Consider the following 14,204-nt stretch of genomic DNA (forward strand, 5'->3'; position numbering starts at 1 on the left):
TCCTCTCCTCTCCTCTCCTCTCCTCTCCTCTCCTCTCCTCTCCTCTCCTCTCCTCTCCTCTCCTCTCCTCTCCTCTCCTCTCCTCTCTCTCTTTTCCTTTTTTGTTTCTCTTCATTCATCCTGAGAACTTTAAATAATTTGTTAGGCAGAGACTGGGGCCTCATTGCACTGCAATGCCACAGAATCCACCCTGCAAAATACCCACTTTCTCCTGGAGAAATGCCAGCCTCCACCTGGGATCTGGGGATCCCCTGGAATTACAGCTCATCTCCAGGAGAAAGTGGGCATTTTGGAGTGCTGCTCTGCAATGCAAGGAAATGTTCAGACTGTTCCAAGAGGCCAAAATCTCCTTTAGAATGCTTTTACTACCTTGCATGTGCCCAGTTTCAGGAAAGAGATGCTGGAGTTGCCACCAGGCTTGGCTACTGATGGGTCTTTTTTTACTGTGAGCAGCTTCCGATGATGCGCAAGGGCCAGGGAGAATATCCCACACCTCCCATCATGGTCAGGCTCCCCCACAAGTCTCCTGAAATAGTCTAGGGACAGCTGAGGGGGACACAGGCTCCTCTTCACTTGACCTCACTGGGTGTGGGGGGGGTGGGGTGGAGTTTGCGATCTTTGAAAGCCCCAAACTTGACCTTCTGTATCTATTCCTACATTGGGACACTTTGACAAAGCTTCTGGGGATAAGATGGCACTTTCCCATGAAGGAGCCCCATTCTTGGGTGGGTGGATCAGGGGCTCTGCACCCCAAAAATCACCAAAGGTGTGCCAAGCGACCGCTGCCCAGAAGAATGCCCTAGTGCTGTTTTTTCAGAAGCATGGCTGTGGTTGCCAGAGGCCTGCTTCAATTGCAGGGTGCAAGAGAAAGGGTCTGTCCCTGCACGGTGACCCCAGCCCCGCCATGGCCTCCTGGGGCTGAATCAGAGCGGATCCTGGGGGGCAAGAAAGGCGCACCGCTTGGCACCTGGCCTCTGCGCTGGAGCATCTTCCCTTGGCAGCTGAGAAGAAGGCTGTGTGTAAATATCATTTTTAAAAGGAAATGGAGCGTCAAAATACATTAAAGCATCATTAAGGGCCCGGGCTAAACGAGGGAGGGGAAAATCCGGCCCGGAATATTTCCAGTCCTGGGGGCTTCCTCTTCCTCCTGCCTTTTGTTGCATAATGCTGGCGAGGAAGAGAAGCAGAGCTCCAAGCCGCAGGAGAAGGACTGCAGAGTTCAGTCATAATTAATGGAACACAGATATCTGTAATGTCTACATGCGTGCTTGTAAGGAATATAAGCCCAAGGAAAGTGCTGTAACCTCTATTTGTTGTTTATACCCGGAGAATTCCCTGTGCCCAATTATGTTTGACAAAAAAAAGAGAGAGAGAGAAAAGAAAGAAAAGAAAAACAGAGCCGAATGCAAGTTCCTCGTGCCTTAATAATGTGCGTGTTCCTAGCAAGCGCAAAATATTAATTGCAATAGTATGCAGTGAAGTGATTAACATCAATATGATCTATCATCTGGAGATTTCTGGAACATAAATAAATGAGTTGTTTTGTTCAGCGAGGTGTTGACCCTTTCAGAATATGTGATTTAAAGGGGCTTTATGTTATTATGCCTATTATTGGAAATATGAAAGGCGCCACGATCAGCGGAGTGTTCAGTTATTTGATTTTCTGGAGCATTAGCCGCTCTTGTTTGTGACATTTCCCAGTTGGGTGCTCGTTTGCGAGCTCATTAATAAGGCTTTCTCCAAGGAATGTGGCTGCAGATGAGGAACGGTAGAGCCAGCCCAACACAGCTCCTGGCCACAGCAAGGAGGCGTTAAATGGGTTAAAATGGAAAATAATAGCACACAAACACACACACACACACACACACACACACATGGGCCTGAGCCTCTGTTCTTGCTTGCAAGGGGAAAGGGAAGCTTTGTGCTCTGGAATAAAACGAAGACCGCTTTGGAGGCCCAGGCCTCCGTTCCTGATGGCCGCCCTTCCTGTGGCGAGACCCGTTTGGCTTTGCTTTCTATCTCGGGAACGTCTCTTTGGGTGTGGCCCTGGTGTGGGTGGGATGGCCAGCCACAAGGAGAGCGGGCTGCTCTGCTCTGAGGAGCATTCAGGCCACTGCTGAGGGATGGGTCCCGGCTGGGGCGCTGCGTGGTTCCCTGGCTCCAAATGGCTGGCTGGCTGGCTGGCTGGCTGGGGTGGGGTGGGCCATTCCTCTGAAGCTCAGCCAGGGAGAACGGCCGCCTTCCCGGGGGGTTCAGGCTTCCTAGAAACCAGCGAGGCTTCTGGGCATCACTGGGCTCTGCCGCTTCCACTGGGCTTGCTGGGGGTGGGCCATGAGCAGCACAGCCAGAGTGGGGAATGGGGCTATTTCGGAACCTGTGCATAAGAGTGGGCTCATTAGTCGGGTCAAGAAAGGTCCTTGGTGGAGCTTCCTGACCAGCCAGGGCTGCCTGGCCCCAGCGGCCGTCGGCTCTCACAGTCACGGCACCTGCTAGTTGAGCGGGAGATGAGAGAGCAGCAGCCAGACTGGGCTCGAGGGGGGGAGTGGGTGTGCGTGAGAGAGGGGGGGCTGTCTTCTTGCCCAAAGTGCCCCTTGATTTGAAGTCCCCCCCCCGAGAAAAAAGACAAAGTGTGATCTTCACCCTTCAGAATCCCATTGTGCTGCCTCCTCCTTTTCTGGCTCCATTCCTTTCTTTCAGCATCCATTCCTTTTCTGACTTTCTTCTCCGCAAAGGCAGACCCTCGCCTGCCAAGTGGGGTCCTCTCCCCTTTGGTCCCTGATTCTTTGGTCTGTCTGTCATTGCTGCCTTTCCCCCTTCCCAGTGTTGGTACTTTGAGCTCCCCCCCCCACTTGCTTGCCTTTGTGCTTCTTTTCAATTCTGCCTGCCCCCCTCCCCACGCCAAACCCCCCTTAGGGGACCTGTTCTTTCCTCCTCTCCCAGAGCCTGAGTTTGGTCTTGCTCCTCCTTCCCTTCGGTAGAAGCCAGCCATTCTTTGCTGTTTGTTGGTGTGTTTGTGAGTCCTTGCCTGATTTGTGCTGAGTGCCCTTTGGATTAGAAATCTGCCCTAATTTCTCAGTGGTTTAAAACTTGCTCTTGATTCCTTGTCTGCTAACTTTTTTCCAGCTTCCACATTGCTCAGAGGAGCTGTTCTCCAGTGTTTGGGTTTCATTTTATCTAGCTCTTTTTATTCCTTAACCTGTTTGATTCTGGTGCTTTCAGTTCAACAGAAGGTGTTTTCTGTTCCTTGACCTAATCCCCCCCCTCTTTAGTTTCTCGCTTCTTGACCTGTAAACCGCCCAGAGCTGTAAAGAATGGGCGGTATAAAAATCCAAATAAATAAATAAATTGCTTTCCACGTGGCAGATGAATCTCTTCACTAATGCACGACTTCCATTTCTATGCTGTTCCTCTACCATATGTTTCCTCTTGTTTTCCTTCTACCTGTATTTAGGCCACCTCTGTTAACGCCCCCCCCCCCCACCAAGGCTCCTTTAGCTTTCCTCAGCCAAAGTCCCCCGGGGGCCCTGCTTGGCTTTTGTTCCTCTGCATTCCTCCTTCAGGTTTTCCTCTTCAGCCTTCTAATATGAACTGTCTTGTCCCTCCTGCTGGTGATTCTTCTTTTTTCCCCTCACCTGTGTAACTTTTTCCCCCTCTCACCTTCCCACCTTGCAATTTCGTACTGGCTCAGGGTTCTGTGAAAAACTGTTTTCCAGTGAATAGTTATTTTTGGTCTGAAGTTTTATTCTTCCTGCTTTTCTCCCTTGTTGATTGATGATGTTTATGTCCTTTTCTCTCAAGCAAACATCATTGGCCAGTCCTGTCCTCTCTCTGGCTGTCAAACTTTGCCCAAACTTGATCTTTTGGTTTGTTTGTTTTCTGTTGATGCAGCCCCTGGTCTGATTTGTTGGGGGGGAATTGCTTATTGAAAAATTCTTTTTCCTACCTTGTTTCTGCAGCTCAAATATTGTCAAAACAAATTCCTGGTTTAGCAGACCTCTCTCCTCAGTGGCCTCTCTTTTTGTTTCCTCCTTTGATTCTTGCTAAATACCGTTTTCTCCCCTTCTCTTTTGCATCTTTGTGCTTTTTCCTCGTATGACTCTTTATTTGCAGAACTCTGCGCTAGCTGCTGCTGCTGCTGCTTGACCGCTTGGCACGCTGCCTCTTTAACGGGGACACACCTGTCTTCTTTCAGCCTCCTCCAGCTGTGGACGTGTGCGGCCATCTCTTCTTGTTGCAAACTGGAATACCGAGTTCCTGGAGCTGGGCCTGCCTAGAAATTCGTGGGTCTTGCACAGTGCTGTTTTTGGATTGGGGCATGGCAATATTCCTGCGCCCCCCCCCCCCAGCGCCTGTTCTTTCCATTATCCTTGGGTTATGATTGTCTGTGTGCAGCAGCTCTGAGACTTCACAGTGGCCTTCCAGTTGAAGGGGAAAGTGGCTTGGGAAATCCTGACCTCCGATGTTTCTGAGGGGCAGGAGGCTTGGCTCCCGGACAAGTGGCCGGAGAATTCGCCTTTCTAAGAAAAAGTTTTCATCAGATTGCAAGGGGGTCCCCTAATTTTCCATTCCTCAGCCTTCTCAGCGGAAATAGATGTGGGTTTGTGAAAGTACCTTCTGAGGAGGCTTCCTAATGTGTTTCTTCCATGATCTCGTGACATCCTTTCTGTCCTGTGGCATCCCCAAGAGGGAGTCATGGTGTTCCTCTCCCCCATTTTTTCCTCACAGCAACAATAGCGCCTGGCTCTGACAAGCCAAGCCACCGTGGCAAAACGGGGATCCTTCTGGGAATTAGGGATCCACTTCTGGTGTCCGTGGCTTTGGTGGGGGTGGCTGACACAGACCATCATGCTCGTTCGCACGGGGCAGAGTCGACAGATCCCCGGCTCCTGTTCCTTTCCAGACGAATCTCCCGGCAAGGGCTTGTCTTCGGCTGCACTGCTGTCCGGAGCAGCGGTGGAAATACTCGGCAACTGGAGCTCTGCTTGGTGGCTGCTTGTGGATTGGCAGTTTTCAGTTTTGTTTAGGGAGCGATTCTTGCACCTGTGCCTTGCCCCAAAACGTCTGTCCTTGGTGTCTGTTTTTTTCCTCCCTAATCTTCTTGCATTGGAGAATGGGAAGCAGTTTTAATTTCTGCAGAGGGGGAATTTTACAAATCGGAGACATTTTTAAAAGGGGCACCTCCTTCAGGAGCACAGAAACGGGGCTGGATATAAACCGAAAAGGATCTGCAGCGCTCCGGGTGTTTCTTGCTGCTGGGGCTTCAGTGGGATGGCCGGTCAGTGTGCGTGGCTGTCGAAGGCAACCACATCCTTCGTCATTGTGGGGTTCGGCTTTTGTTCCTGCCAGGTCTTTCCACCGGCTCTTGAGCTCCCTTCCTGAGCATAAAGCTCATTAATCCCTCCAGGTGTTTGCGCTTGGAGATGTGCACGCCTCGTCTTTGCCCGCAGAAGCCTTGCCTTGTCCAAACAAAAGCCGAGATCTGGGATTTCGTCCCTTTATGCTCTTTGAATGCAAGCACACCCGTAGCACCCCAGGTTATTCATGTGCTACAGCGCAAAGGATGCCTGCCCGTAAAATACAATACATGATAAAATGTATCAATTCTGAGTGCCCAAAATGTGCCGGCTCACCTTGGCAGGAAGGCAAAGGCCTTCCCTTTTCTTCAAGTGAGTTCAATGAGAAATTCCAACTTAATGACATTTCATTCTGCCAGGCTGCCCGTGGTGTGTGACTTCCAAATCTATTTCTTAGGATTTGGAGTTCACCAGTCAGCTTCATTGGACAAAATGCCAGTCTAAAGTGCTCCTGTCCGGGGATGCAATGGATGGGAAGGGGAGAGGCCAGCAGCGTGAGCCGTCCCAGCCCCAGGCTTTCCGAGGAGAGCCCGTTTCAAGAGTCTCTTTCAGTGGGGATGTGATTTAGCAGACCAGCAGTCGCTGCGTAGCTATCCAGGATACAATATTTGTCCTCTCTGTCTCATGCAGATAAGCCTCAAATCCGGGTGTCGCAGATTTTACCAACGACTGGGCCAACAAGGGAAGGAGACCTGCTGGACCTTCTGTGCCAAGTTGAAGGGAAGCCAGAGTAAGTGAACAGGCTGAGTCAGTCGGATGCAAGGAATTTACGTCCTGTGACCAGAAGTGGCAAAGGGTCTTCATTTGTTGTCCAGGTGCCTCCAACTTATGGCAACCTCGTAGGGTTTCCACGGCAAACGACAGACAGACAGAGATGGCTTGCCATTGCTGGCCTCTGGATTTCCTGAGCTGGCTCCTGTCCAAGGACTAGCCAGGACCTACCCTGCAGAGCTTCCAAGATCAGGCCAGCATGATCCTTCCAAGGCTCCTTCAGGCAGTTATAAGCGGGGTACCCTCCCCCCCCCAAAAAAGCTCTTCATCTATGAAGCAATGGGGGGGGGGGTTGGAAAGTGTCACTGAGTCCCTCCGAGATTCATGGTGATCCCATCGTGTTCCCAAGGCGAGAGATGCCCTGAGGGGACTGGGCCTGGCCTCCCTCTGCACAGCAAACCGGGACTTCCTTGGAGGCCTCCCATCCACATTCTAACCAGGACAGGCCCTGCTTAGCTTCTGAGATCTGACAGGATCGGGCTAGCCTGGGCCATCCAGGTGGGGGCAGCCACACTCTGGAGATGTGTGAATGTCTTTAACCTTCCAGGTGGCCGAGGTCTGACGTGTCCCCCTGTGCTGGGAGGGCTGTCCTTGAATATCCGCAGCCCATTCCGGCTCTTCCCGTTGTCTCTACAACATCCTGTGATGTTGTTGGCCCCATTCCGCAGGCTACGGGATCCGTTTGCATGGCTGCTGGACAACCGGGCAGCCCAAGGGAATCTGCCACGAGACGGGCATGCCAGGGCATCTCCGGCATAATGAGGCTGCCGCTGGGGGAGGCCTCCTGCCAGATAGCGCAAGGCTAGAGGTGTGAGGAATCGCCAGTACATTCTCCCGCTTGGATTCCTCAGCTGGCCCGGCTAAAAGCTTTTCTCTCCTGGGTTGCCCTTCCCTGAAGGGTTTCCTGAACAGCATCCTTCACCTCTGGCCAGCAAGTGCTTCTCCCAGGGTGGCCTCTGCTTTTGCCCTGACCTGGTTGGGCCGGCTAGACCAAGCTAAGCAGCAGCAGCAGCAGCAGCAGAAGGGTTGGTTCTTCTGCCCCATGTTTCCCTCCCCGAAGGAGTCTCAAAGCCGCTCCCAATCGCCTTCCCTTCCTCTCCCTGCAACAGACACCCTGTGAGGTCTTTGGGGCTCAGAGAGCCCTGACAGAGTTGCACTGTGAGAACAGCTCTGGCAGGACTGTGACGAGCCTGAGTTCACCCAGCTAGCTGCATGTGGAGGAGCAGGGAATCAAGCCCAGCTCTCCAGATCACAGGCCACTGCTCTTAGCCAGGCCACCAAGCTGGCAGGGCTGACCGTGGTTAGTATTTTGATGGGAGGCCGCCAGGAGGAGAGTCCAGGGTTGCTACAGGCAATGAGTGTCTTTTGCCTTGAAACCCTGCCCATAATTTGACCATGACCTGAAGGGACTTTCTGCCACCTTGGTGAATGCGGCATAGTGCCCCGTTTCGACCCCATGTCCGGATTCTAGATCTTGGGCCACAGCAGCTGCAGTTGGATGACTTCTTCCCTTGCGTGTCTGGTCAGCTGGAAATGACCTCCGCCTTCCCTGCTTCCCCCCGTTATCTTCTTGCCCACCAGTTTTCAGAACAAATTCAGTTGCAGATTTCCCAAAGACGACAGCGTTTGCGTGGTGTGTCCAGTCCCTGCCCTTCTGTGCCTCCCTCTGATTCCACTGGGGCTCTTGCAAGGCAACTTCTGATGTGCATTGATGTCCCATCTCACAAGAGGGTCCCCTGTGTGTGTGTGTGTGTGTGAAGTGCTATCAAATGACTTGGAACTCATGGTGGCCCTCCGGATAAATGGCCTCCAAAACTCCCTGTCATAAGCAGCCCTACTCAGGTCTTGCAGACCAAGGCCTGTGGCCTCCTCGGTTGGGCCACCCCTCTCCTGTTGGGTCTTCTGCTTCCCCCAGCACTGATATCCCTTCCAGTGGTGGTCTTCTCAAGTCTTCTCAAGACTACCAAAGCGCCATCGCCTCAGTTGAGCCACTGGAGCTTCTCGGGAGAGTTCAGCACTAGCCAGAGCAAGGTGCCTCCAGGTCCGGTCTCAGCCCCGCCCCGCCCCCAAAGGCTCAGCACAGAGACCTGAATAGGTCTGAAGAGCAACGACCCAGTTCTACTCCCCAAGCGAGCACCTTTGGCCAAGCTGGGACCCACTGGGAGGGGGAGGTACCAGCTGGCGCCGAATCCTTCATGCCGAATCCTTCAGCCACTGATTTCTGCAAGGATTCGCTTGGTTTGTAATTCGCTGGTGTTAGAACACAAGCACACGCGGAGGTCTTGGGGCTGCAGTCCATTGTGAAAATCTTCCAAAGTCCTGCCGTAGAACAAGCACGTGCCACATAGAGTTCTCGCTGGAGCCCCCCCCCCTTCCTTTTCCCTTTTTGCTCTGTCTGCCACATGCGAAGGCCGTTGGATCAATTTCGCGTTGGGAAGTGAGCTGTGTGCAGAGTGAAAACTTGTCTGAGCTCTTCCCTTCCTTTGCCTGCAGAGGTAATGGCCATCCGCTTGGCAGTTGTGTTCAGTGGAGCAGGTTCAGCGACGGGGGGAGGCACACGGCAGCTGCGTCTTCTGGCCTCGTTAGACCCCTGGCTGCTTTCGGAGGCTCTGGGCTGATCCTGCGTTGAGCAGGGGGTTGGACTAGATGGCCTGTGTGGCCCCTTCCCACTCTAGGATTCTGTGATTCTGTGATTCTGCGACCGGACCCTGGGGAAGGCCTGCGGGTTGCCTCTTGCGGCCCCAGCTTCCGCGTTGGCTCAGGAGCCCTGGCTGCGCTTGGGTGTCGCTGGCCTCCCCAAGGGTCTAGCAGTGCGGTCTCGCTTCTCCTCTCCAGGCCGACGGACACGGCGTGGTTCCGGCTCGAGGACGAGATGCCTGCGCACATCCTGGTGTCGGGCTCCAGCCTTCACATCGGCAGCCTCAACAAGAGTGACAACGGCACGTACCGCTGCGAGGCCTCCAACGAAGTGGGGAAGTCCTTTGTTGACTACGTGCTCTATGTCTACGGTACGTAAGAGCAGCCCGGCCTTCCCCAGGTGCAGCCAGCCGCCCAGGTGGGGGTGAGGGGGGGGGGTTGCACGGCCTGAGGGATGGTGTCCGAATGCCTTTGTGTTACAGGAATGGATGGTGTGTTCACTTCTCTTTCCTTCCTCACCTGACTCTGACTCACCTTTCCTCCCACATCTTCTAGCACCGCCCTGGGGGCTCTCTGAAGAGCAGCAGCTACTGGTGGGGAAGGGGAGCCCTGTGTCCTGCGGGGGGGGGGGGTTGTCAACCTCTAGGAGACTCCAGGGCTGCGTCAGTCTTTCCCCCCCCTCCCCATCCCAACTGAGCCTGCCAAGCGTAGAGACTTTCCAGTCTCTCAGGCCGTCTCTAGCAGCGAGCGGAACAAGGCGCCTGTGTTGTCAGCACAGTAGAGGAACCGGAGAAACTGGCCTCATTCTGCCTCCTTTTGAATGTCACAGCTCCTCGACATTGTCGCACGTTGGGTTTCTTAAATCACTGCTGACGCTGCTTTTCGGTGTTCTGGAGGATTTCAATCCCTTGCCGAGGTAGTGACCTAAATGCTGGAGGGTGGCGGGAGATGGCTGCCCCTCGGGGGGGGGGAGGACCTGGGTGGGTCCTCCGTGGGAAGAACACGCTGCCACCTGTAGGCTCCAGAGCAGGCTGAGTGGCGGGAGGGAGGCCGACCGTTTTTGGGGACGTTACCTGCTTACGCCCTCCTAGTCTGGGGATGGCTCTCCCGAGGGAACCTCCAGCCCACGATGCTTCCTGATCCAGGTTGCAGCTGATGTTTAGGTGATTCATTTACGTAGCTGTCTGTCTGATAGTTGACACAGACTTGGAATGCGAAGTTGGCCCCAATCAGGAGTTCCCCCAAAACTCTCCTCTCCGCTCCCCACACGGACATTTTATGCCCTGCGGGACAGATTACGGCTGTTCCGCATTTGGTCGTGGCTGCTGGTCATGGAGGCCGGATCTGGACAGACTATTTGGCAGCAAGGTCTCCAGCTCTCTATTTGCGGGGCCCCTCTCTGACCGGGTTTTAGCAGCTGCCTTGTCTCTCCATACAGGGAGGTTCAGGCACATGCATGAAGCTGCTTTCTGCTGATTTAGAGCCGGGGTCTCCTCAGGAGCAGGATTAACTACTCTGACCGGCAGCAGCTCTCCAGGGTCTCAGGTCTTTTGCATCACCTGCCGTCTGAGCGGTGCTAGGGGTTGAACCTGGACCACCTGCATGCCAAGCAGATTCTTTCCCCTGAGTTAGATGGCTGAAAGCATGGAGAACAGAGACCGTGACCGCTACAAGTGCCTCTCTCGAAATGAAGGATCGCAAAAATCTACACTTACATGCACCGCCCTGGTAACTGCGTCCTTTACTCCATGCCTGTCTGTCTGCCTACATTGCCTGCCTGCGTACACAGATGGGATGCCTCAAAAAGACAGGCCTTTGATAATGTAGATTAAGGATTCTCTTTAAAGTAGCAGCAGTGGATTTGTAGGAAGCGCACCAGAAATCAGGGGACCCCAATTGCAATGAGGGCTGCAAAGGGCACCTGCAATAGCCAGAGGGTCTTGGAGGAATCCCAGCCAAGCCCCCAGTAGCCATGCCTGAGGTGGTTGTGTCTGACATCCTCCCCGAGGTCAATCCCAAGAAGGTTTAAAAAAACAAAGTCTTCCAGTGTGTTTGACTTCCTTCTCTGCACAAGAATCTTAAGAGCTGCCATTGAGAGATTGACCTTGGGCTCTCTTTGAGGGTACAGAAAGATTACCCGGGGGGGGGGGGGGGACATAGAAGCCAATCGTGGAAGTGAGTTGCTAATTAATTTTTTTTAGGAAATATATATGCCGCCTCTCCAGAAGAATTACTCAAGCGTTTTTTAACAAGCTAGTAAAACACCCAAGCCAAACTTTGTTAAAAATAAAAACACACACACACAGACAGCATGGAACATTTGCCACCTGGGAGTGGTCCTCAAAGAACCGTCCTCTGGCTCAGAAGTAGACTGTGGAAGCCATTCTAAAAGATCTTTCCCTCAAATTAAAGGAATGCAAGGCCAAATGGGAGGCGGCAGGTAGAGAGGGAACTCCGCCTGCAATGGACAAACGCCGTCAAGGAAGCCAGGAGGGCCCTCCGCGGGCAAGACCTGAGCCAGGCTAAGTCAACAGCAGGAGCTTTTGGAGGTCATGAGCCCATGGGGTCGCCAGGAGTTGAGAGCACTTCAAACACACACACACACATGCGCAGGCAAGGCCCGGATGCCACCTTTTCTGGGAAAGGCCTCTGGGTGTCCTTGGCCCATCGTTTTACCTTCCCAGGTGAGGCTGTCCCCAGGTGAGGCTGTCCTGTCTCCCGAGAACGTTGTGCCAGGCACAATGAAGGTGAAGCACATAATTAAAGTTGGGATGTATTAATTAGGAAACCTGAGAGCTCCCTCATAGATAAAAGAGGAGCAGATGTATCGGTGATGAGCAGCCTGACATGCTGGAGATAAAATTTCAAATCAAAAGCCTCCGAACCGTTTCATGCTCTATTATGCCAGATTCATTGCTCAGTTCAAAGTCAGGGGCTCTGCTTTACACATGCAGTTTGATCATCCGGGCCCTGATCCCGGCAGGCACGTGTCGCCTCCCTTCCCCTCGCTCTTCCCCTTCTTTCTCCCTTCACCCCCCAAACTTTTCATGGCGTGGTGGCACTGCCTGTTCTGAATAAATATTTGATGTTCCCGGAGGGGCTTTCCCAGCTGGCCTTTGCCGGTCAAGTGTTGTCTGTGCAGAGTGTTTAGTTTGGGGTGCTCTAATTAAAGGGAAAAGGGCCAGAGCCAAGGCGTTTTCCTCCATCTCTCCATGTCGGGTTGGACCATTAGAGGCTGTGCAGTTTGGGGGGGGCTGGCGGGGGGGGGGCAGGCGCGAGTGCAGAACGTTAATATTTATAAGTCGCAAAGACATCGGCTTTATTTTAAAGGAAATCTCACTAAAATCTTCCGTGCATCCAACTTGATATTTAGTCGTGACATTCTCATTCCCTTTTGTGTTTATTACTGGCTTGGAAGTAGTTTTATATCCTGCTGGGATGGGATGTATTGATGGAGGAGGCATAATGGAGTTGAACCGCTCTGGAGAGAGGCAGGGCCCTTCTCCTTGGCTGCCGGTATTTAGTCTGTTAAGCGCAGCGGGAGACCCCCCTTCCCCTCCCCCAGCCCCTAATTTCAGATATATATAAAATATGTATTTTAAGGGTAGAAATGGACAAAGCTCCATTCTCCTCTTTGTGCAAACTGTCCTCCTTGGCTTAGAAAACATGTAGCCTGTTTACTCTGGTCGATTCTCCCCTTCTTCTTCTTCTTCTTCTTCTTCTTCTTCTTCTTCTTCTTCTTCTTCTTCTTCTTCTTCTTCTTCTTCTTCTTCTTCTTCTTCTTCTTCTCTGCTGCCTCTTTCGTGTCGTAAGGCTGCTTCATGTCGTCCCTCCCCTCCCTCGTCTGCATCAGTGACTCATTCGTTGTTGGCTTCTCTGCTCTCATCCTGATCCTGGCCGGAGGGCAGAGGGGGGCCGCTGGACCTGGTCGTCTCAGCCTAGCCCGGCTGGCTGCCAAGTTCACATTGCCCCCCCCCTCCCACCACATCCAGATGGGAAAAGGCTTTGTCTCAGCCTCCCTCCATTTTCTAGTTTATTGATCCATTTTGTGTTATGCTTATTCTTTTTAATTTGCTTCTCCCCCCTGTTTTCCTTTTTTTATATTTTTATCTAGATCCCCTCACCACTCTCCCTCCACCCACAACAACCTCCATCATCCCTGTCACCACCACAGGTATGGTACCTTCACAACCATTGGGGAAGAGTGACCTTGTGCGTGTGCGTGTGCTTCTGTGCGTGTGCGCACGTGTGGCTTGTTTTCGGCCAGAGGGCGGAGTGGGGGGCACCCCAGGCTTCTGCTGGTTCTTGACTGATTAACTTATTTCCTTTTGCCATATCTTGGAGCTAGGAGGGGTCAGGAGTGCTGGCGCTGGGTAGCTACAGGGGCCAATCAGTGAAACTGAAGGGCCAGCAACAGGGCCCAGAAGCTGAGGCCTTCATAAGAACTATAAGAGCCCTGCTGGGTCAGGCCAGGGAGGGTCCCTCCAGTCCAGCCTCCCGTCTCACCCAGGGGCCAGTCGGTGAAACTGAAGGGCCAGCCACAGGGCAGAGAGGCCGAGGCCTTCCCCTGAGGTTGACTGCCATTGATCGTGGAGGGTCAGAGCTTGTGGAAGCACTGGCATTCTGAATTCCTAAGTCTTTAAGGTGCCACAAGACTTGCTGTTTGGCCTCCTCGTATGGAATCAATCTCTCCGGCAGGGTTTAAACCGCTCATGTCCACCTGAGGGAGACCAAAGTGCAGCCTCCCCCCCCTTGGTCAGGTTCCACCTTGATGGTTTATCTTTTGAAGCATAGTGATGACTCCTTTTAAACGTTGCTGTCAGCAATATAACTTTTTGTCACGGTAGACATTTTTATTTTCAAGTCTCACAATCGCCCTCCATACGCAGCTGCTGCAGGTTTATCTAGTCAGGGATGTGGCGTGGTTCTTCTGGGGTGCTTCCTAACTCCCACCCCCTTTTGGAAGTATAAGTGGTCACCTCACTGTCCCATCTGCCATCCATCCCATATAATCGACCCTGGCCTACCATTGCCTTCCGGAAACCCTTCCCCCCCCCCCCCCCCCGACCCCTCCCTCTGTCCACCACAATGTCCGTCTTCCACGGTTCCCCCCATCCTCCGGATTCTTTTGTTGCAGCTTTCTCTCACTCTTGGGGATGGAAGTGCCCAGCCCAGCCCAGCCCAGCCCAGTAAGGAAGGTGAGATCGCGCCGCTTCTCTTTGCAAGCACCCGGAGATGCCGTGACGGTTTCCTCTTGGCCGAAACCCTTCACCTTTCCAGCTGCCGCTGTGCCTTCTTCTCCCTGGGCGCTCCTGCCCGAGGTCACACGCTTTGCTTTCCCTGAGACTCAGAGGCACCCATGTGTGTGTGTGTGTGTGTGTGTGTGCGTGCGTGCTTGGTGAGTGTGTGACAATAATAGGACTTTCTTTTCCAGCGTGCCTT

At 53.1% G+C, this 14,204-nt stretch overlaps 1 protein-coding gene across 1 annotated transcript in view; it reads left to right on the plus strand.

Moving 5' to 3' along the window:
• Nucleotides 1-14,204, plus strand: part of CADM1 (cell adhesion molecule 1) — a 245,321-nt gene that overhangs the window by 189,067 nt on the left and 42,050 nt on the right. The window contains exons 7-9 of the mRNA XM_077306582.1: nucleotides 5,985-6,084; nucleotides 8,961-9,133; nucleotides 12,877-12,936. Coding sequence (XP_077162697.1) covers nucleotides 5,985-6,084; nucleotides 8,961-9,133; nucleotides 12,877-12,936 — 333 coding nt within the window. The remainder of the gene's footprint in view (nucleotides 1-5,984; nucleotides 6,085-8,960; nucleotides 9,134-12,876; nucleotides 12,937-14,204) is intronic.

Source organism: Paroedura picta, chromosome 12 (assembly GCF_049243985.1).
Source record: "Paroedura picta isolate Pp20150507F chromosome 12, Ppicta_v3.0, whole genome shotgun sequence".
Taxonomy (NCBI): Eukaryota; Metazoa; Chordata; class Lepidosauria; order Squamata; family Gekkonidae; genus Paroedura; species Paroedura picta.